The 19,399-nt window shown below is 37.7% G+C and overlaps 1 protein-coding gene across 1 annotated transcript in view; it reads left to right on the top strand.

Moving 5' to 3' along the window:
• FRK (fyn related Src family tyrosine kinase) overlaps positions 1 to 19,399 on the top strand; it is a 102,649-nt gene that overhangs the window by 42,203 nt on the left and 41,047 nt on the right. Inside the window, exon 6 of the mRNA XM_045843746.1 lies at positions 12,819 to 12,940. Coding sequence (XP_045699702.1) covers positions 12,819 to 12,940 — 122 coding nt within the window. The remainder of the gene's footprint in view (positions 1 to 12,818; positions 12,941 to 19,399) is intronic.

The raw sequence follows: 19,399 nt of genomic DNA, 5'->3' as shown, positions 1-19,399 counted from the left end.
TCCTTTTAGTTTCTAAAGAACAAGAATAATTTGATTTTAAAATTTAATTGATCATAAAATATCTCTTAAAAACTACCATGAAAACCATTAAAATTTTAGTTGCCCTTTTTGTTCATTTCAATATTCCAAACGAATTTTGGAAATCATTTGTATTCAGATCAATTAAGTATATACTATAAGAAATAAAATAAAAAATATTAATAATTATTAAATTTGGCTGCTGGAGAAAAGTGGGTCATTATACTATTCTCTCCACTTAGGAATATGTTTGAAAATATATAATGCAAAGTTGAAAAATAAAATTTTTGTTTTGTAATTGAGCATTCTTGTCTCAGAAAATATTTGTGAACAAGGGTGGATCTATGTTTTGTTGCCTACAGCTTTGGAGCTGTATTTGGAGGCTATATTTGGAGGCTTTGTTGCCTCCAAATATAATTTGGAGGGGGAGATTCTCTATAAGAAAATATAATACTGCATGGACAAAATTTAGTATGAAGGGGAATATTTATCTAGAACAGAGGAAGAGATTACTGCAAATTACTTAAGAGAGCTGACAAATAATAAACATTACAATAACAGTAATATGTTAATAAACTGCATTCTTTATATATTTTTCCTCTACATTTTTTACTTTATTTTCTTTGACTTTCTTTTTGACAATGATTTTATAATAACATTTTCTATAGGAAGAATAAATAATATCTATTTTTCTTTGAAATATTTGGTTAATTTTTACTGATACCTTAGAAAAGCTTTTATAAGCTTCATAATTCATATTTCCAATTTTAACAATAATTTTAGGATCATTTTACTTACTTAAATATTTATTTAAATCTAATTTGTGTTTCCATTTTCAAAATTTGATTCTTATGCAACTAAACCTACTCTTAAACAACAAACAGAAATTAGTATTTAATTTCATGAAAGTACATCTGTGGAAATGTTTTTGGAACCTGAAGTTTGTCTGTTAATAAGTCATAACTATTGAAAGTGATCAATTCTTTGTACTATACATAATATATTTTTTCAGGCAAAATATCAAAGAGAATAATGGGTAAATCTCCTCATATAGTTTTTCTTTCTAGAAAATCAGTGAAGTTAAAGAGAAATTTAAAAACGAGAAATGAAAGTACATAATCTGTTACACTAGTTCAAACCAATGATCTATCCTATTTAATATTTTCTCAGGGAAATATCATAGAAGATAGGTCGTCCACTCACAGAGAAAGGGGATGTGTCCCCAGACCCCAGACAACCTCATTTTTATTAAGGTCACATGTGGGGCAATTTTCTATGAATGTAGGTGAAAATTTTTGATAACTGTTTATAATAGTTTCAACCTGGGGTTTCTCTTTATGCAATGGTTCCTTTATATTTCTGACCCACTCTGTAGAGTAAAGGTACGAATTGAGAGCAAGTCCATGTTTCCCTCTCCACGTTATGCACAATTTCAGAGAGGTCACATGTATCTGCTTTGCACATTTACCAACACACTGGAACTGCCCATTATGTGCCCACGCATGACTCGAACAAGTCTTGCAGTTTCTCTCAGCTCTAACTGCTCCCTTCACAAAGGGGGGATTGAGGCACCTGCTCTAACTACTCCCAGGTTTGCCCTGAGGATAAGTGTCATGATGTCAGCCATGACACTGTGAGTTATAAAGTAGAATCCAAATGTTGTTTGCAGTGTGATCGTTATCACTCTCACCTTTCTTAGAAGTTTGTGGTCACCTGAGAGCCTGTGACCAGTAAAGACCTGACATGCTTTTGCTCTCTGTTCCAAACCTTCAGGCAATTCTCCCTCTCTTCTTTTGCTGTATTTTGAAGTTATTTGGCCAGCTTTAACTTTTAACTGTAAGACTCACATTCCCAAATAATCATTTAATTCATTCATGTATTCATTTAAAGGTATTCATTGAGAGTATATTTAAAACCAGGTGCTTGGCCAAATTAGTGTTTTATGCTCTTGGAGCTTAGTAGCATAGGATGCAAGTAGGAATTAATCAAATAATACTGAAGAAAAGGTAACCAAGGGAAGGGATATGAAGGAGAGGATTCATTTGGTCTGGAACAAAGATTTCCAATCTCAGGACTTCTGAGTTACAATCTGAAGGATGAATAGTACTTAAGTGGGAGGGAGGCACTCATGGAATGAATCTACCACCACTCATGCTTGCGAAAGCCTGCAGCTCAAGCCTATTTTGGGTCCCAATTCCAAGACTCTAGGATGCTCCTGTCCTGTGTTCTTATTCCACCAGCAGGTTTTTTCAAATCTGTATTTTAAAAACTCTTTTTTGGGTCCCAACTGACCGGTCAGAATTTACTATACTCTGTGGGTCTCAGTGAGTTCTTTCTTCGATTAGTCCCAGGGAAAGAAGTTAGCATGGTGTCTCAGTACCTGGAAAAGTCTCTGTATCACCAAAACTATGTAATGAAACCTTACTAAATAGCAATTTGCTAATTAATAAGATGGCCATCCAGGCAGGGCTTATTTCAGTTTTTTAGAAAATATACTAGTATACAAATAATTCACATGCTATGTAATAACAAATAATATTTATGTTGTATATCATTAGAGTTTATCCTCTCAGGAAGAGGCTTTAAAAGAGCAAATATTCAAGAAATTTATAATTTTACTGAAACTGCATTATTTGAAAAATAATTATAACTGCCCCTTCATCCTTGTCCTTGATGTAGATTTGTTCTTGGCAGCAACAGTATGTATGACTCTGTTGCTACCCTCTGCTGTGGACAACGGTGTACGAGGTGTTTCACCTAAGGAGCTGATGTACTCAAGAAAATTCTGTTTTCAAAGCTCTGGCTGTTTGTGCTGTTGAGAATCAAGACATAGAATGGATGGGTCTCTACAGAACGGAACAATTTTGCTATTGTTGGAGTATACAGAAGGAGGCCCAGAATCTAGTTTGGAGTGAGGGTGGGGCAGGGAAGCTAATTGGTTTTGCACACAAAAGCAGGGGGGATTTTGTTGTAAAAACCTGGTTGGCTGGCAAGAGGCAGAAAAGAGGAGCCTCAGCAGCCTGGCCCAGAGCCCTGAACCTGAGGGTGAGGAAAAATATGGTTTGTGAAAGTCCCTCTTTGGGGACAGGATATTAAATTTCTAGCAACAGAGATTTCTGATACATGTTTGAACTTGTTTTCTGGTCTAGATTGTACTTAAATCTTTGCTCTTGACAAATTTCGTACAGCATTTGGAATGGATTTTGAGTAGGTTGACAATAGAAGAGTAAGGTCCAGTGTGGGGCAGAGTGGACCAGAAAGGACAAAGGTTTAGGGTGGGTGATAGCAGAGGAGAGGGGAAGTTCCTCTCCTCACCAAACACGGTTGTGCTTTTTCAAAATACATTGCCAGGTTCCCTGCCTCAGAATTCTCTGCTGCACTTGGAAGCCTGTGTCTTGCTGAGCTCCAGCTCTGACTGGGAACCCTTGCCGGGAACACACTCTTCTTGGGCGCACGCAGGCAGCTGGAGCTGAGAACTGAGACCCTAGAGGAAGTTAGGTAGAGCTGATGAGTTCGTGCAGTGGGGTGGGGGAGGAGGGCACTTTTCCTTTTGTCAGCCGGCCTCTCCACAGAGCAGTTCCTAGGAGTGAGGCTGTAATATACTTACACAAAGTGCTGTTCCTTCTAATTCTAAGCAAAAACAAGTCCCAAACTAATTTTCAGGTTTCTGAAAAATCCACCAGGGCTGGCCAAGACTTCCTTTTGTTTCCTGACAAATAGCTTGTCGGCACTGAAAACAAAAGGTGTATTTTCTGGCACAGCTTCTGACTTTCCTTTGGATAGCAACAAGCTGCTTTGTAGACGTGTTCAACTTCTACCATTTCAAAGTCCAGTGCGTAACATTTCTGTGGGTTATAAACAACCTCCAGTAATTAATGCTGGCATTATTATTGGTAATTATTAGTTATAGTAATGTTTAGTGGGTAGCTGTGTGCACAGGGTCAAATTATTTAAAAAAAAATAGAAAAGCAAAAGAGAATGGGTGTGTCCATTGTGACCTTTAATGGACTCTGTCTCAGCCCTTGTCTGCCTGGGGACATCTGCTTCATTCAAACCCCTGGAAAGGCAATTAAACTAGTGTGCATCTGTGATGTAGCTTCAGACACATCAGACACACACAGCTCTCAATGCATCCACATTCCCATATATATGTGTATCTCTGTGCCATATGGATTAGGGTTACACAATAGAGATTTTGTTCTTCATTGTGTTTGCCAAGTGCAAACAACAATTTCATTTAAACACTTTTATTTTTATATGGATTTAAGAGATACTATGAAAATAACTTACCTAAATTATGCTATTATAATCAGAAATATGATTTCTATTCTATGTATAGTTATTTTTCATAAAACAGTATTCTTCCTGTTAAACAGATTGCTCACTTTTCTTTGGCTGAAGAACCATAGCCCCTTCCTTGGAGCATACTTGTAGCTTCTGGTGTTTTGTGTCTCCAGAAACATCAGTGATAAAAATGAGTGAAGTTGGTGGACATTGTTTATTTCTTAATTAGAAGGAAATGCTCATAGACCTTGGCCAAGCCGCAGTTGAGAGATCTGGATACTGGCTTCAGTCCTAGAGTGGAATATGATTCTCACTAGTGTGGTCTCTCAAAGCTGGTATCTAATGGTCTCCACAGCCCTCTTTATTCTCCCTATTACTTTGACTTCAAGAACACACAGAAAAATCCTCCGAATTCCACCTGCCACATATCACTGCCCACTAAAAATGATTTTAAAAATGCATTCTCCCCCTTCCTCACTTTGCTTATTTTTTTCTCCTGTGCACTTATCACCTTTGAACACTGTATAATTACTTTATTTTGCTTATTGTCTGTCTTTCCCCCTTGTATGTGAGCTCCACAAAGGCAGGACATTTTGTCTGTTTCATTCAAGGCTGCCTTTCTGCAAATGAGAACTGTGCCTGACATATAGTAGGTGCTCCATAAGTGATTGTTGAGTGAAGAATGAATGAGTGGATTACTTTTATGGTGGTGGGCTGTTGGCTATAGCTTTGTCACCAGTTGTTGTGTGGACCTGGAGAAAACATTAAACCTTATTGAAGGAGATGAGTATTTTCTGTCACAGGCATCATTGGGAATTTAATGAAACACCAGACTCTTTTCCTAGGAAAATGCATGTACATTAAAGCACATTTACAACAAGTTTCGGAGATTTACTCATGGATCCTCAAAATTTCTCTCCAGCTCTAAAATTCTTTCTTCCTCCCATAGGACAGTTCTTTTTGCTTTTCCCTCTCTACCTTCACCTCTTAAGTTTGTTCATTAAATAATTTTTAAGGAACAAGTTAAATTTTCCTGTCTTTTTTTCTTTCTGATGAACCTAGAACTTAGAATTCTCCACTTTGCTGAAGATCTGCTTCTCCCATGGAATTAGTTTCCACACAGAATTACCTGTAACCATCAAAGAACTATATTTTCTTGCTTTTCCCTTTAATGGGCCTTCCTCTCCTACCATTGCTGACCGAACCAGTCTGCTTACAGAGACCTTGTGGTCCTTCACCCCTGTCCTTCATTTCTTTGACTTTCTCATCTCTTCCAAATCCTTATTCAGAGTGTATTGTCTTCCAGAAGCTTCCACCATTACCACACTGTTGGTTGTTCATTTCTCTGACTGTACACCCTTGACAATTAAATGCCCTTTTTGTTTTTATCACTTTTTTGACACATTACCTAGTTAAAATGGTCTTTTATTCCTTCCCTGAGTCTCTAAGATTCTTAAAGAAAAAGAAATATACTCTTCTTTTCCTCTTTTGCCTTTTTACCTATCCTCCATATAGTTAGTATGAAATAAATGTTACCAATACAGTTCAGCATAGAGAGCACATGCGCAATCACATCAGTATTACCTGGTAGCGATAAGATGTATTTATTTGGGATAAGGCTTTAATGAAGGTAGGTGATGATACAGGGCATCATTTAGAGTTAAAATCGTTGCTACCTCGCTGAAACATAGACACAAGTCCCTGGTTTTGCTGGTATCTGTTCTGATGGTGGACACCAAAATATGTTATCAATCACAAAATATTTTGCAAATCACCTGGTATAGGCAAAACATTTAAAAAGGACAGAAACTTCCTTTTATTTTTGTAAGGGAAACCTGGATTGGGGGAATGCAGAACAGGCTGCCAAGTCCAAAGTGTGTTACTAACCCATCTGGGGCAGGATGCAGATGCAGACTACCAGCTGACTCAGGTCAGCATTGGCCTTGTTTATGCCGTGGAGGTGATTCCCAAAGAACTCGTTAGTTTGTACATTTTAAAAAGAATACTCAGTGACTAAATACAGTAAGATGAGATATCATTCCTGATACTGGGAATTAAAATTCCCTAAAATTAAATAAACTTAAAAATTGCTTTTATTTTTTCCTCTTGGGAATTATATTTATTCCCAAATATATAAAAGCAATTATTTCCAAGAGTAAGGTATTCCCTTACTGTAAATATCTAAATTACAAATATCAAGAAAATGTTTTATGAAAGGAAACAATTTTTGGGGGGCTAGGAAATGAAGTAGTCTGTCTTGTCTGAAAATACTGCCCCATATAACTGTTAAAAATAAATACTACTACTCAAAAGCTTATTTAAAAACAAAACAAAACAGAATGCACCTCTGTGGTGTTTTGTGAGGTGAGGTATTTTCCCAGGTATTAATCACATTCTTTCATGAACATGCAGCACTGTACTTTCCACCCCGAGCAAAGTACCAGTTAGTTTACCTTACTTCCTCTGTAGGGAAGTTCCTTTAAAATCCCCCTTTTATAATGACTATCAAAGTGGACAACAGCAACAACAAAAAAAAGATTTATCAAATGACACAAGCAAGGAGCTTCCTGGTTTCTACGTGACTACAAATGCTAGTTCAGAGACTGGGCGTGATATCCTCCCTTTATTACACATTCTTTACACGTGCCAAGCCCTGATATGTTTGTGTTTTGGAGCACCGAGAAGTCAGTTTCATTTATGATCTTTACATTTATACAGAGTGTTCTCTTTGGGAGAGGGGAGTGGTCAGATTGGAATCTATGGTCTGAGGCCAGTAATATTCGAATCTGAGCTGCCACGGGACAGGAGCAGAAGAGCCTTCTCCCTCAAGCACTTTAAACTCAAAGCTGTGTGGCAAGCACTATCTCGTGAAAATGTAGGCACTATCTGACCTGACAGTCAGCATTCAGTAGAAACCAGAAGACTCTGTGAAATGCCCACATCGAGGTACAATGTATTAATTATTTCCTCAGTGAGTATTTAACTGCTCCAAAGGTTACATGGCCTGTAGCAGACCTAGTCTTTGTGCTGAGGAGGGCTGCCAATTTCAAGTGCACACAGGGAAGAGTGTAAAAATTAAAAAAAAAATTAAGTGCAGCATTAGCTTTTGCACGCTACATGCCAAAATAGAAGGGCAGTCACCCAGTAGGGTAGGTAGGCATTCTGGGTAGGTGAGTTTAAGCAGCGCCACTACAAATAGCGGTAAGGGTGGAAATTTTCCCTGGAGCCCAGAGTGGCAGGGAAGATAATGTTGAGGAAATGGTGGGTGGCAGTTGGTGGAGGGCTTGAAATTATGTTGATTTCCCTACATTTTGACCCATATCTATATTCTTTACATGTTGATACTAGGTAACACTGCATACATTCTGTTGTTTTTAAAAAGATTTATCTTGGCTTTTTTATAAAATAAAAGTTATGCTATAGTTTCTATTGGCCTTTTGGATTAGTAAAATGGCCTACTGCCACCTGGTGGAAGCATGTCCTCGTCAAGAATGGCAGGTCAGTTGGGAGGAAAATTTCAATTTCAATACAAAGGGAAGTGAGATCATGTGTACCTCACAAGTGACTTGTGTTCCATCATGACCTCAAATCCAACATGTTGAAAGCCAAGTATGCAATTTCTCCCTTAAATTATTTCTTTTCAAATAGGTGCTATTTATGGAGCATCAAGCACATTACACAATTTATTTTTTAACCTCAAAATAAGCCTACAGGGTAATTGTTTTCTTACTAACAGATGAGGACATACATGGATAGGGAAGTGAAATAACTTCCCCCAAAAGGTGCCATAGGTAATTCTTAACCATTATTACACTCTTCCTTTTAGTGTGTTGCCGGGAGTATTATCTATAATCACTTGTCCCATATTCCTTTGAGAGTTTCCTTGTGTCTATCTATTCTAACTGCCAAAGTTTCTAGTATAGATCTTTAAAATGTAGATTTTTGTAGAATATTCCTGACTGACTTCTTTTATTTTTTATATTTAAGTGACTTGTAACATGGTATAAAACTATACCTTACTGTAAATATCTAAATTACAAAGAATGCAAAAAAGTAAAAGTCCTTTGTCATCATTTCATCATCTCTCACTAAGATCCAGAGAAATAAGTACGTATAATTTTTAGTTTGTTGGTTTTTAAAATAGAAGTAAAACTAGGATGTCCTATTACCCTGCACATAACCCTTTTTTATTGAACAGCGTGTCTTGTAGATATTTCTGTGTCAGTGCTATGGAATTTATGCACCATAGATGGTGGGTGAATGTTTGCAAAATAAACCAAATCTTAGACTTCAGTCACATACTCCTCACTCTGTTTTCATCTAATTAAGTGTTTCTGCAAGGTTGTAGATTATTTGGGTCTCTCCTTTTTGGTTCTTAAACAAGATCTATTTCATAGCACATATGGCATAGCAATAATGATCATTTTCACTAAAATATCAATAACCAATATCAATAAGGATTTGTGTATGTGAGCATGTATTCTATCATTTTACTGGATAAATTTTTACATGTAAGTGCCAAACTGTAACTTATTCTCAGCCGTCTTGTGTAAATTTCTAACTTCTTGACTACTTCTGTACATCAGCAGTTCTCAACTTACATAGATTCACCTGGGAATTTATGAAAACCAGGACTGCAGGGCACCTTCCTCAAAGTTCAGAAGTCTCCATGTGATGCTGATGTGATGCTCTTGGTCTGGGAGTTACAACTTTAAACCTCCCAGGACACCCTGGCCTGTTCTTGGCATTCGCTGTTTATAGCACGCAAGAACCATGGCTTTACAAAGGTGCTGGAAATGGCTGTGGTGGACAACCAGACCTGGGATGTGCACACCCTCCCACAATAGGGACAGCAGGGGCTCCGAAGGTGGAAGTGAAGAGAATGACAGTTCTGCCGGAGGCTCAAACCACAGATGAAGGAACAGTTTTCACATGTGCAGAGCCTGGAACGAGCTATTGTTCGCCCATTCGTCCCTAGAGCGGCACGTGCTCTCCTGATTGCGATCTGTGGCAATCGTGTCTTCTTCGAATACGAAGGATGACATTATGATGTCACTACATCCAGAGAGAAAGCAAGTTTTTGTTTACGTTCACTTTCTGATGGGAGCTCAGCCAAGTAAAATTCAAGGTGCTGAGTGAGCGGATGCATCCAATCAAATGTTTACCTCCATTGTATTGTTATCATGAATTCAATACTGGTGTGCTCTGCCTTGTGAAGTCATTATATTAATCTACTACACAAGATACAGAATGGATGAGTCAGAAATGATTTTAAAAAATGATAGTGTTCCTCTCTGTCAAGAGTAAAATTCCTATATCTCTAATCATTTGATTACAAAAACTGCTTGCTTATACAGAAATTGGGCAGAGAAAATACATCATTTGTGTTATCCAAAATACAAATGTAATGTGTGTACATAAAACTTATATAATGGAGTATTTATCTTGAGAATAATGAGTTGTAGGGGATATAATCATACTTCAGCTAGATAAATTATAATTCTTGTATAGTTTTACATGTTTACATTTTGATCAAACATCTTATTATTTATGCATACTCAATGTACTTGGAATCGGGAAGATGCATGGAATTGATCAGTATATTTGATTGCTGTTGCTTCTTTGCTTGAAATATTTGCATAAATAAGCCTTGCCATTTCTGGATATGAAGTCTAAAAAAATGCCTGTGTATTTTAGCTATTCACTTACCTTTCATTAAGCATGCATGCACCCATAAAAATATATAGTGTTTTTAAATGTTTGCATAACTTGATATGAATGTCATTATAGTGTACTTCTTTTTGCCTTTCAACAAGTTATTTTTAACTGATGCATAGTATTCCATTTGATCTATAAATAAATGTATCTATTTTCCTATTATGGACATTTAAGTCATTTTCAAACTTTTAATGCTACAATTATTCAGTGAATGTTCTTGTAGCATATACAGTCTATACTTTATGTTCTTGTAACATATACAGCATATACTTTAACATACAGTCTAAAAATGAAATTGAATCATATACAAATATTCACCTTTACTAGAAATTGACAAATTGGTCTCTGAATTACTTATGCCTAATTATATTGCCACTAGCATTGTAGGTTCTTCTTTCACAGTTTCCTAATAACTAATTGGGAATTTTTAATTTTTAGGATTGAGTTTTTAATTTTGTCAGCCTGAAGAGTGTTAAATTGTATTTTATTGTTTTTACACTTAACATACCTAATACTCTTGATTATCGACACAGAGAGAAGCTGTGTTTTCTTTCTTGTTTTAAAAATTAGTTATTGGGTTTTCCTCTTCTGTGAACTGTCCAATTATGTCCTATGCCAGTTTTTGCAGTGTGTTGTCTTTTTCTTATTGATTAGAGAGGTCTTTCTATAATCTGAATATTCATCTTATTTTTGGTTATGTACTTTGAAAATATTTTCTCCAGGTCTGTGGCTTGTATTTTAATTTTATTTCATGGTAATATTGTTGTTGCAGAAGTTTTTAATTATGGTGTAATAAATATTATCAATCTTTTCCCTTAAGATTTGTATGTTTTTTTCTTTTTGTCTTTTCTAAGAGAGCTTTCTTAGTCCAATATTGTCAGAACTTTAAAAGTTTGCATTTTTCATTAGGTTTTTAATCTATATAGAATTGTTGCATATACTGTAGGTAGCATGAATTTATGGATTATTGCAGATTTTTAATAGTACCAGAACCATTTATTGAATAATTAATCCTTTCATCACTAATTTATAAGCTTGGGTCTGTTTGAGTTTTTTTGTCATGTTCCAATATTCTGTTGACCTATTTTGCAGGGGTAGAAAACATGCATTTCTATTTTCCCGTGAGTTCCTTACATGATCGTTCTCGGAATGCTTCCAGGCCTTTCAGAATTTCAATTGGACAAACAATAGTCTACGGGCATAAATTTGACCCCGAGGTTAACCAAGGTAGTAGTCATTAGTATAGCCAACCAACTCTTTCTAGTTCTCTGACTTACAGAAAATAGTGGGATTGCACTTTCATTTCATATTTCTTGTATTTAAGCATGACCAGAGATTGGACTTCCTTGTCAGTGAGTTCATTCCTGAATAGAAGCTTCAAGTAGAAGCTCCAGGAACCAGGCAGTGATTTGCCACATTTTCTAACCCTGCCCTGGCAATCATGGGCGTGTGGAAATGCAAAGTGTTTGTAAACATAGACGTGGATATGGAGCCGAGCCCCGATGACATGTAGTTGAGTGTAAAACAAATCTTCGTTGTCTTAAACCACTGAGAGTTTTAGAGTTATTGCTACTCCAGCATAACCTGGCATATCCTCACTGAAACAGTTACTATGTAATTTGCAATTTGATAATTGGGGAAGTGGTAAAGAAACAGCATGCATTTGTTAGATGGTAGTATTTATATTTAATTTTTTTTATTTTTAATTCCTCTCCCCTCCTTCCAACTGCATCACTCACATTTCTCAATACTTAAGACCTACCAAACCAATTGGAACAATTTTTTGATGGCCTGTATTCCTCTTCTAGCCTGCAATTTCTCACCCAGCTTGTATTTCTTCCTTCAAGTCAGCATTTCTTTTCTTGAGGAGTTTACATTTTTAAAGATGAAAGATCATTGTTTTACCTAAGAACTTTACTGAGAAACGTCAGCATTATGACCCTGCAGTGGGGGCTTGTTAGTGAAAGGGCGCTTTCTCAGCTCCCCCTTATTTATTACATGGGTGCCTACTGACTCCATATGCACTTTAGACTGGCTCTGGCATTAAAATTCATAGTCATTTGTTGGTGTTGCTTAATCCCATAGTTCTCAAAACTATGTGTTCAGTATCTGACTCATATTTCTGGAATGTTTCCTTATTACCTGAAAGGATAAGAGGGTAAAGATAAGAATCAGAGGTGTCACTAAGAAAATACTTCCTTGGAAAAAGTAGTTTTTTTCACATAATATCTCCATGCATGAGAGTTTCCTGTATGTTAATAAGTTCCCCCTAAATATGCAAAGTAATATCACATTATGGTGGGGGGAGGAAATAAATGAATTAATATCCAGAGTACTACATTTTTAATTGTTCATGCTTTAAGGTAAAATATATGAATCCTTTGATTGGAATGTTTGCCTTCTAACACCCAGGAGGGGTTAGGTGAGGTAGGGGGCAGCTGGATGTTGGTGAGTAACTTTAAAGCAATGAAATGCAGTACGTTTATGTGTCGGACTCATCCAGAGGCTCTTATTTGATGGAAGGGCTTAGGACCTTTCAGAGACGATGCAGGTGTGAGGAGGATGTGGGAGCCAGCAAGCAACCAAACTTCCTGTCTGCATTTTTTTTAAAGACTCCTCTGTGGGGGTTACTAACATCCTGAAAAATCATACTAAGTATCAAAAGCGTTTATACCTATAGTCGTTTCACTAAAGCATATCAAACATTTCTATGTTAGAATACTTTCTTGTCACACTTCCTGTTTCTTGAAAAATGAATGTTGATTGGTTAATTAAAGTTTATGTCTCCCTCTTTTTAGGTGGTTCTTCGGAGCAATCAAGAGAGCAGATGCAGAAAAACAACTATTATATTCAGAAAACCAGACAGGTGCCTTTCTAATCAGAGAAAGTGAAAGCCAGAAAGGAGATTTCTCCCTTTCAGGTATGGGCATTGTTTTGTATGGTTTAATTATGGGTTTGATTTCTATAGTCATGAACCTACTGTGTGAATATGGACATGTTAATTTTAAACTTGCCTTTTTTTCTTATTTTTCACAGTAGTCCCAAATTATATCTATTGAGCTATTCCAGAGTGATATAAAAATTAGCAAGAGATTTATATCTATGGCTAGAAATCTCTATAAACAGTTTCAAATAACATGTACTCTAGATTTGAAATAAAAAACATATGGCTCTGGCTGCATTTTTCTCACTTGCATTATCAAGGATCTCATCCTTCAAGGGAAATAATAAGGAAGAAGCAAAGACTACACTGTTGTCAAAATTGGTCTTGCCATAGTACATTTTTGTTTTGCATTTCATTTGTCTTTGTCTGGTACATAGAAAATGAATTGAAATGCACAATGCATATGCATTTAATTAACTCCATGACTTATAACATTTTGTCAAATGTAGTTTTTCAGCTAAGAGTCAAGGACATGTTTAATTTACAGTGCTCTAGGAAAGAAGCACAGAGGGCCTGACAATTATCTCTAAGAGAGACAGGTACATGCATATCTCTGCTTTCAAGAATCTGTGCTTCTTGGTGTGTGTTCCAGTGTTGCAGAATGTCCTTTCTTAAGGATGGCTCCAGTCCCTCTCTCCTGTGAGACTTTCTCCTTGCCCTTCTCTGACCTCTGTAACATCCCCTTTAAAGCATGTATTTTGTTTTACCAATTAGATGTGTGCCTTTTGGGAGAAGAGATTTTTGCCTTCCTTTATCCCTGTTGCCCTGCAACAGAAGTTTATTGAACACGATGCCCACACACCTCGTTGTGTCTGCCTGGCTCACTGAGCCGGAAGTGAGAACAGCGTGTGCAGCACAGTATGGAACCTGAGCCCACTTGTACTGGGATCTTTGATCTGGCCTGAAGCAAGGCCAGATGGTGTGTTTGGTACCCATTTTCTTCCGCACCTGACGGTCCCAAATATCAGGGCAGGTAGATGGGAGCTGAAGTGCATTAAGGGCAGTGGTATTGAGGCAGGTCTTGCAGGTTTTGTCCTTCATTTCCTGCTTATTCTGACACTGAGTCAATATGGTATTACAGAATCTTGTGGACGTAGCTCTACCCCTACCCGGTTAGAAAATGCTGTTATCTAATTACCACTCCTGAAACATTCCTAGTTATGATGTGACACTGACCTTGATAATTTTGGTTATACCCAGGTGATAAAAATTTTAATGGCTCATATATATGATGGGCATTAGGTACTCAGAACTGACCCAAACAGGCTGGGCCTTCACACTGGTCCACATTTGTATACATCCAGGTGACATAAGTGAACATTCTGTTATGTGTAATAGATTTTTTTCTGACTATGAAAGTAATATAAACACTTTTATAGAAACAGAGGCTCAAAGAAGAATAATTTACAATATAACTTTCTGAAGACACATTTTTAATACTAAAATGCCTTTCTGGCAAGGTTTTTTGTATATTTCTTTAAGTATATTAATATAAACACACACACAGAAAAAACACACACAGAGAAAACAAAATTGAGATAATACTATAAATAAAAATATAAATAGATGTGTATGTGCATACGAGTGAGGGGGGACCCAAAAAACTCTGAAATTTATCTATAAAAACCTTGTATTTATTCTTACATGATTTAACTTCATTCACCTTCAAAGTACTCTCTATTTGATGCAGTATACCTATCGAGACTTTTTTTCCCCACTCCTGAGAATAGTTTTTGAACTTGTTGATTTTGATGCCTTTGAGTGCTTGTACCCTTTTTTTTTTGGTTTCACCTCTTCCACATCAGCAAAACATTTCCCTTTCAGGATTTTTTTCAGCCAGGGAGACAAAAAAAAGTCACTTGGGATGAGATCAGGTGAACATGGAGTGTGGGGTGCAGGGTTCATGCTAGTTTTGGTCAACAAACTGCTGAACACTCACCATGCTATGGGCAGGCACGCTCATAAATTGCCCATCATGAAATGGGTAAATGCTTTGAAAGAGTCTTAAAAATTTTTTTTCACTGAAGCCGAATGCAGCCTCTCACAACAATGCCAGCTGGAACACTGATACAGATGGGTTCTTAGAACACTCACCAAGCAGGGGAAGCCTGTACTAACTACAAGGGACTCACTCTCCAGAAGATAATTCTGTTTTTATTTTTAGTCCCCCCTCGTATAGATACACGTGTGTGTATTCACATGCATGTGCATATCTATATGCATTGGTATGTATGTGTGTGTATGTATGTGACATGGATCTAGCTTTCATTTTTCTTGTGTCTCAGTGTGCTGCAAACATTTTTCACATTATTTAATATTTTTATAACATTATTTTTAGAAGTCACATTACTTTCCATAGTGGGGGGGTTATTATTTATTTAACCTTTTCCATATTTTATACATTTTCACTATTTTCAGTTATATTGCTGTCATAAAATGTGATGCAGTGCATATCCTTGTAGATAAGTATTTGAAGAGTTAAAGATTTCCATGAGAATACTATATTTAGAAAAAGAAAAAGAAATTGTTTTGAAATTTCTATGTCTAATGATAAGAAGAGCCGCAAGGGAATTCCTTGTAGAGGTTAATGCATCCACATTTGTTTATTTGCCATTGCCAGTACTTACATGTCAAATTAGGTAGTCATTATCTAGCCAAAAGCTAGATTAAATCTTTTAGATTAGCATTAAAGTATAGAATAATAACATTTCCATGAGGAAAACAAACTAAAAGTGAAATTAGCTGAGTCATATCTTTGAGTAATACTCAAGCTACAGCTGACTATTCTGAAAACTATTCTGAATGCTATGGGACAAAACAGCTTTATAGGCTCAGAGCAAATTACAATGATGTTGGCTGTTATGTGCTGAAAATACTCTAGCACTTGCTTACGGATTTAGTAAGCTTTGTAGGCCCTACTTGGAGATCAGCATATCATTACAGATTCTTTTTCAGTAAGTCACACAATTTAGAGTCTTTCAAACAAATTATCTGATTGCTGTATATTCACAGGGGGACAAAGTAAATGCAGACCATTATGCTCTACTGAAAGGAAAATTCTCTTATTAGCCAGAAGGAGGGCTGTACAGGAGGAAAATGAAAAGAAAATGGCCCTCAGTATATCCACATTAAAATAAACAAACAAACAATCCAACCGCTGACTGTCGATGACCACTGAGGATCTTCAGATAGACTACTCATGGATTTATTTCGTGGTGCAGTTTTCTCCTTAATCAGTCAGATTGATTGATGGTCTTCAGTTTTGCTGACTGCTGTGCTGCTCAGGACAGGCAAATAATATCTCCTTTCTATCTCTGCCTTTTTCCCACGTGATTTTTCTTAGAAGTATTGTCTTTATTCCTTGGGCGGCTGTGGCTTGCAGCAGTCAGAAACAAGCTTATGATTTACTGAGGCGGGGTGGGTGGGGAGGGGGCACTCCAGAAGCAGCAGCCCAAAGCTGGGGTGGGTGCTAATTGGCTTATTGTGGGTCCTAGCCTGGCGCTGGGCTCTTGTGAGGTCTGAGTAGATCTTGGAAGAGAGTAAGGGCTGTGACACCTCTCATAATGGCAAGACGCTAATTAGCTGTGAATTACAGCAGTGCTTTTGGATATCACATATATTATATGTGGCAGCTGGAGAATCTGTCTTCATTAGATGCGTGACAGGTAGTTTTAGTGGCCCTACTGTTATTTGTCATTGGTAATGAATTGTTTTTCTGATGAAAAATATAAAATTCTGACTGCATGTGAACTGGTTTGGCTATTTCTTGACTTCAATCAATTCGTTTAAAGAAAATTATTATTGTTTTTATCATTAATACTAATTTGATGTTTGGCACCCTATAAGCAGTTGTACTATTGTTTAAAGTACATTTTAAGGAAAATGCACTTCGAGGACTAAAACCGAGCTGCAGGTGAGTTTTTCAGAAGAGATTCCACATTGCACATTGTAAGTTTACTTTAGACAACTCTGCAGATTCACCTTCAGTGAACCCTCTTGAAAGCAAGTGATCATAGATTGACTCTAATTGAAAAATCACTACATTGAGGACATGAGGCAAAAAAGGCTCATCAGCAATATTCAGTGTGATTCATCTTGGAGTGGAGATCATTTATTTCTATATTTGTTTATTTTTTTCAACAAACACTCAAGGTGCCTACTATGTAGGCACCAGAGGTGCTAGACCTCTGCTAGGTGAAAGACAGCAAAGACAGCAAGACCCCAGGTCCTGAACTCAGTCCTCAGGAGGGCTATATTACAATACAGCTGTCTTGCTGTAAGATAAGAGGGGTCAGGGGGCCAAGTGCCCCAGGGGGAGTCAGGAAGGCTTCACAGAGGAGAGAGCATTTGGGTTCTGTACCAGTTTAGCTGTGTGTGAAGATTAGTCCTGGCAAGGCAAGTGCACAGCATTGCGAACGTGTCTGGTGTTCAGTGGAGCAAAGGGTGGGGGATAGCGTGTGTGTGTGTGTGTTTGTGTGTGTGTGTGTGTGTGTGTGTGTGTGTGTGTGTGTAGACTGCTCAGGGCCTTGCATGTTATGCTAAGGAATTTGGCCCTTACTCTATAGAGGGAAGTCTTAGGCAGAAAGTGACCTGGTCTGACCTTTGTTAGCATGGCGAGAGATTTATAAAGAATAGTCTGAGGAGGAGTGAGAGAGACAAATGCAGTGACATCACTTGCTGCTGTGCGAAATCACAAGTGTGAGACAGCAGAGTTTGTCAGCATTCTGTGGAGAAGGGCAGTGGGACCCGAGCTCCCTGGGCTGCATTAGGGCTGGGCTCCAGCACAGGATGTCCCCAGAAGCCACAGGTCCCTCAGTTGCTCTTCTTTCTTTTATGAGGCAAGTGTGGGCGTGGCCCTAGGACTAGGAATAAAAGTGTTTGCTTTGGTGGTAAGTAGAGTGAGTTTGGACATCAATTAATTGCAGGGTTGTTTGGAAACCCCAGCACCAATGGGCTTGGGTGCTGTGGGAACTTGTTGCTCCTCTTTCATGGAAGAGGAAACCATGGGGTCTGTGGGAAGTTGAATTCAGGCGCAGGTCCACTTGCTGGGCATAGGGGGTGATGGTAGGACAGTCCCAGTGGACCCAGGGAAAGCTCCCAGGGTTCATTACTAGACATTCCTGCTCATCTCCACAGATGATGGCCTGACCCAAGGGAGAGGTATGTCAGGGAATAGAGAATGGAGGTGAAGAATGTTTAGAAGATAAGAACGGACAGGAGTTGGTGGCTGAACATAAATGGGGCAAAATAAGGGAGAATGCAGAATCTAGAACTGACCCTCAGATCTCTGATTTGAGTGATTGGGGCAGAGTGGTGACTTTATCAGGACAAGGTGTACAGAAGGGGTCAATGTATAGGAAGAGAGGAGAGAGGAGCAAAGGAAAGAAGCTTAGAGGTGTTTGAGGCAATTGCAGGTGAATGTACAAATAGCATTGTTGTGTTTTTGACTTGTTTCTGCTGGTTTTGAGCAGAATATTTACTATGATAAATTTCCATTACAATGAACATGAAGGTCCATGGAATATGCAGGACTTTCATAATACTTTGTGGCTGCTGTGAAGTCCCTTCTTGAGGGTATGAAATATGCTTCTGTAGTGACATGATTTAATTTTTCAATAAGTATACTGGAATTTTTAGGACCAAATACATGTTTTATTCTTCAATGTAATAGGTTGCCAGTGCTCAAAGTATTGCACAAATGGTAGAAGTATCTTTATAGAAAAGATATCACTGTATTTTAAAGGCCTTTGGCTGGGGCAATTATGTGTTCGTTAAGGATACTTGAAAATGGCTAGAATTATCTGAAGCAACTTTCTGAATAATCTGAATGATTAACCTGAGTGACACCGTGTACTTTATTACTTTGTAAGCATTTCTGTCTGTCTTATAAATTAATTCTGAAAGCAATTAAAGAAGTAATGAGAACAACGGTAGCTTCACCAGGGAAGACGTCTACCCTTTCACGTTGACCTTGTGCGTACCCTTCATGTTGAACTCACATATTCAAAGATTCATTTATATTTATGAATGACTCTTTCAACATAGGCAAAAATGTACTTCTCAAACTAGGTTTTAACTTCTTGAGCAAAGAAGGATTCTTTTATGGCTTCTGTTCATACTTCTTCCCTATATCCCTGGTTTCTAGTACAGTTTATAATGATAGCAGATGCTCACTCACCTCTTTACCCGGTATTCCATCACGAACAAAGGTAAGACCATCATCACTTCCTCAAACCTCTGAAGTCCGGGCCACGTCATTCTCCTATTTGCGGGGTTTCAGACCTGTTTTAGAGAGACAGTTTCTCACCCTGAATGGCTAGTTGTATTCAGATAACAAAACTTCTGTAGAGCAGGCAAATTGGAAAAGAATGTCACTCACAGTGTGGCTCTGTATTTTTTGTCTGCCTGGCACTGTGTTCAGACCCAAGCTCACTT

The sequence above is a fragment of the Phyllostomus hastatus genome, unplaced genomic scaffold (genome assembly GCF_019186645.2).
Source record: "Phyllostomus hastatus isolate PE091 unplaced genomic scaffold, TTU_PhHast_1.1 phas_contig_40, whole genome shotgun sequence".
NCBI classification, from domain to species: Eukaryota; Metazoa; Chordata; class Mammalia; order Chiroptera; family Phyllostomidae; genus Phyllostomus; species Phyllostomus hastatus.
This window is presented reverse-complemented; position numbering and strand designations above follow the sequence as displayed.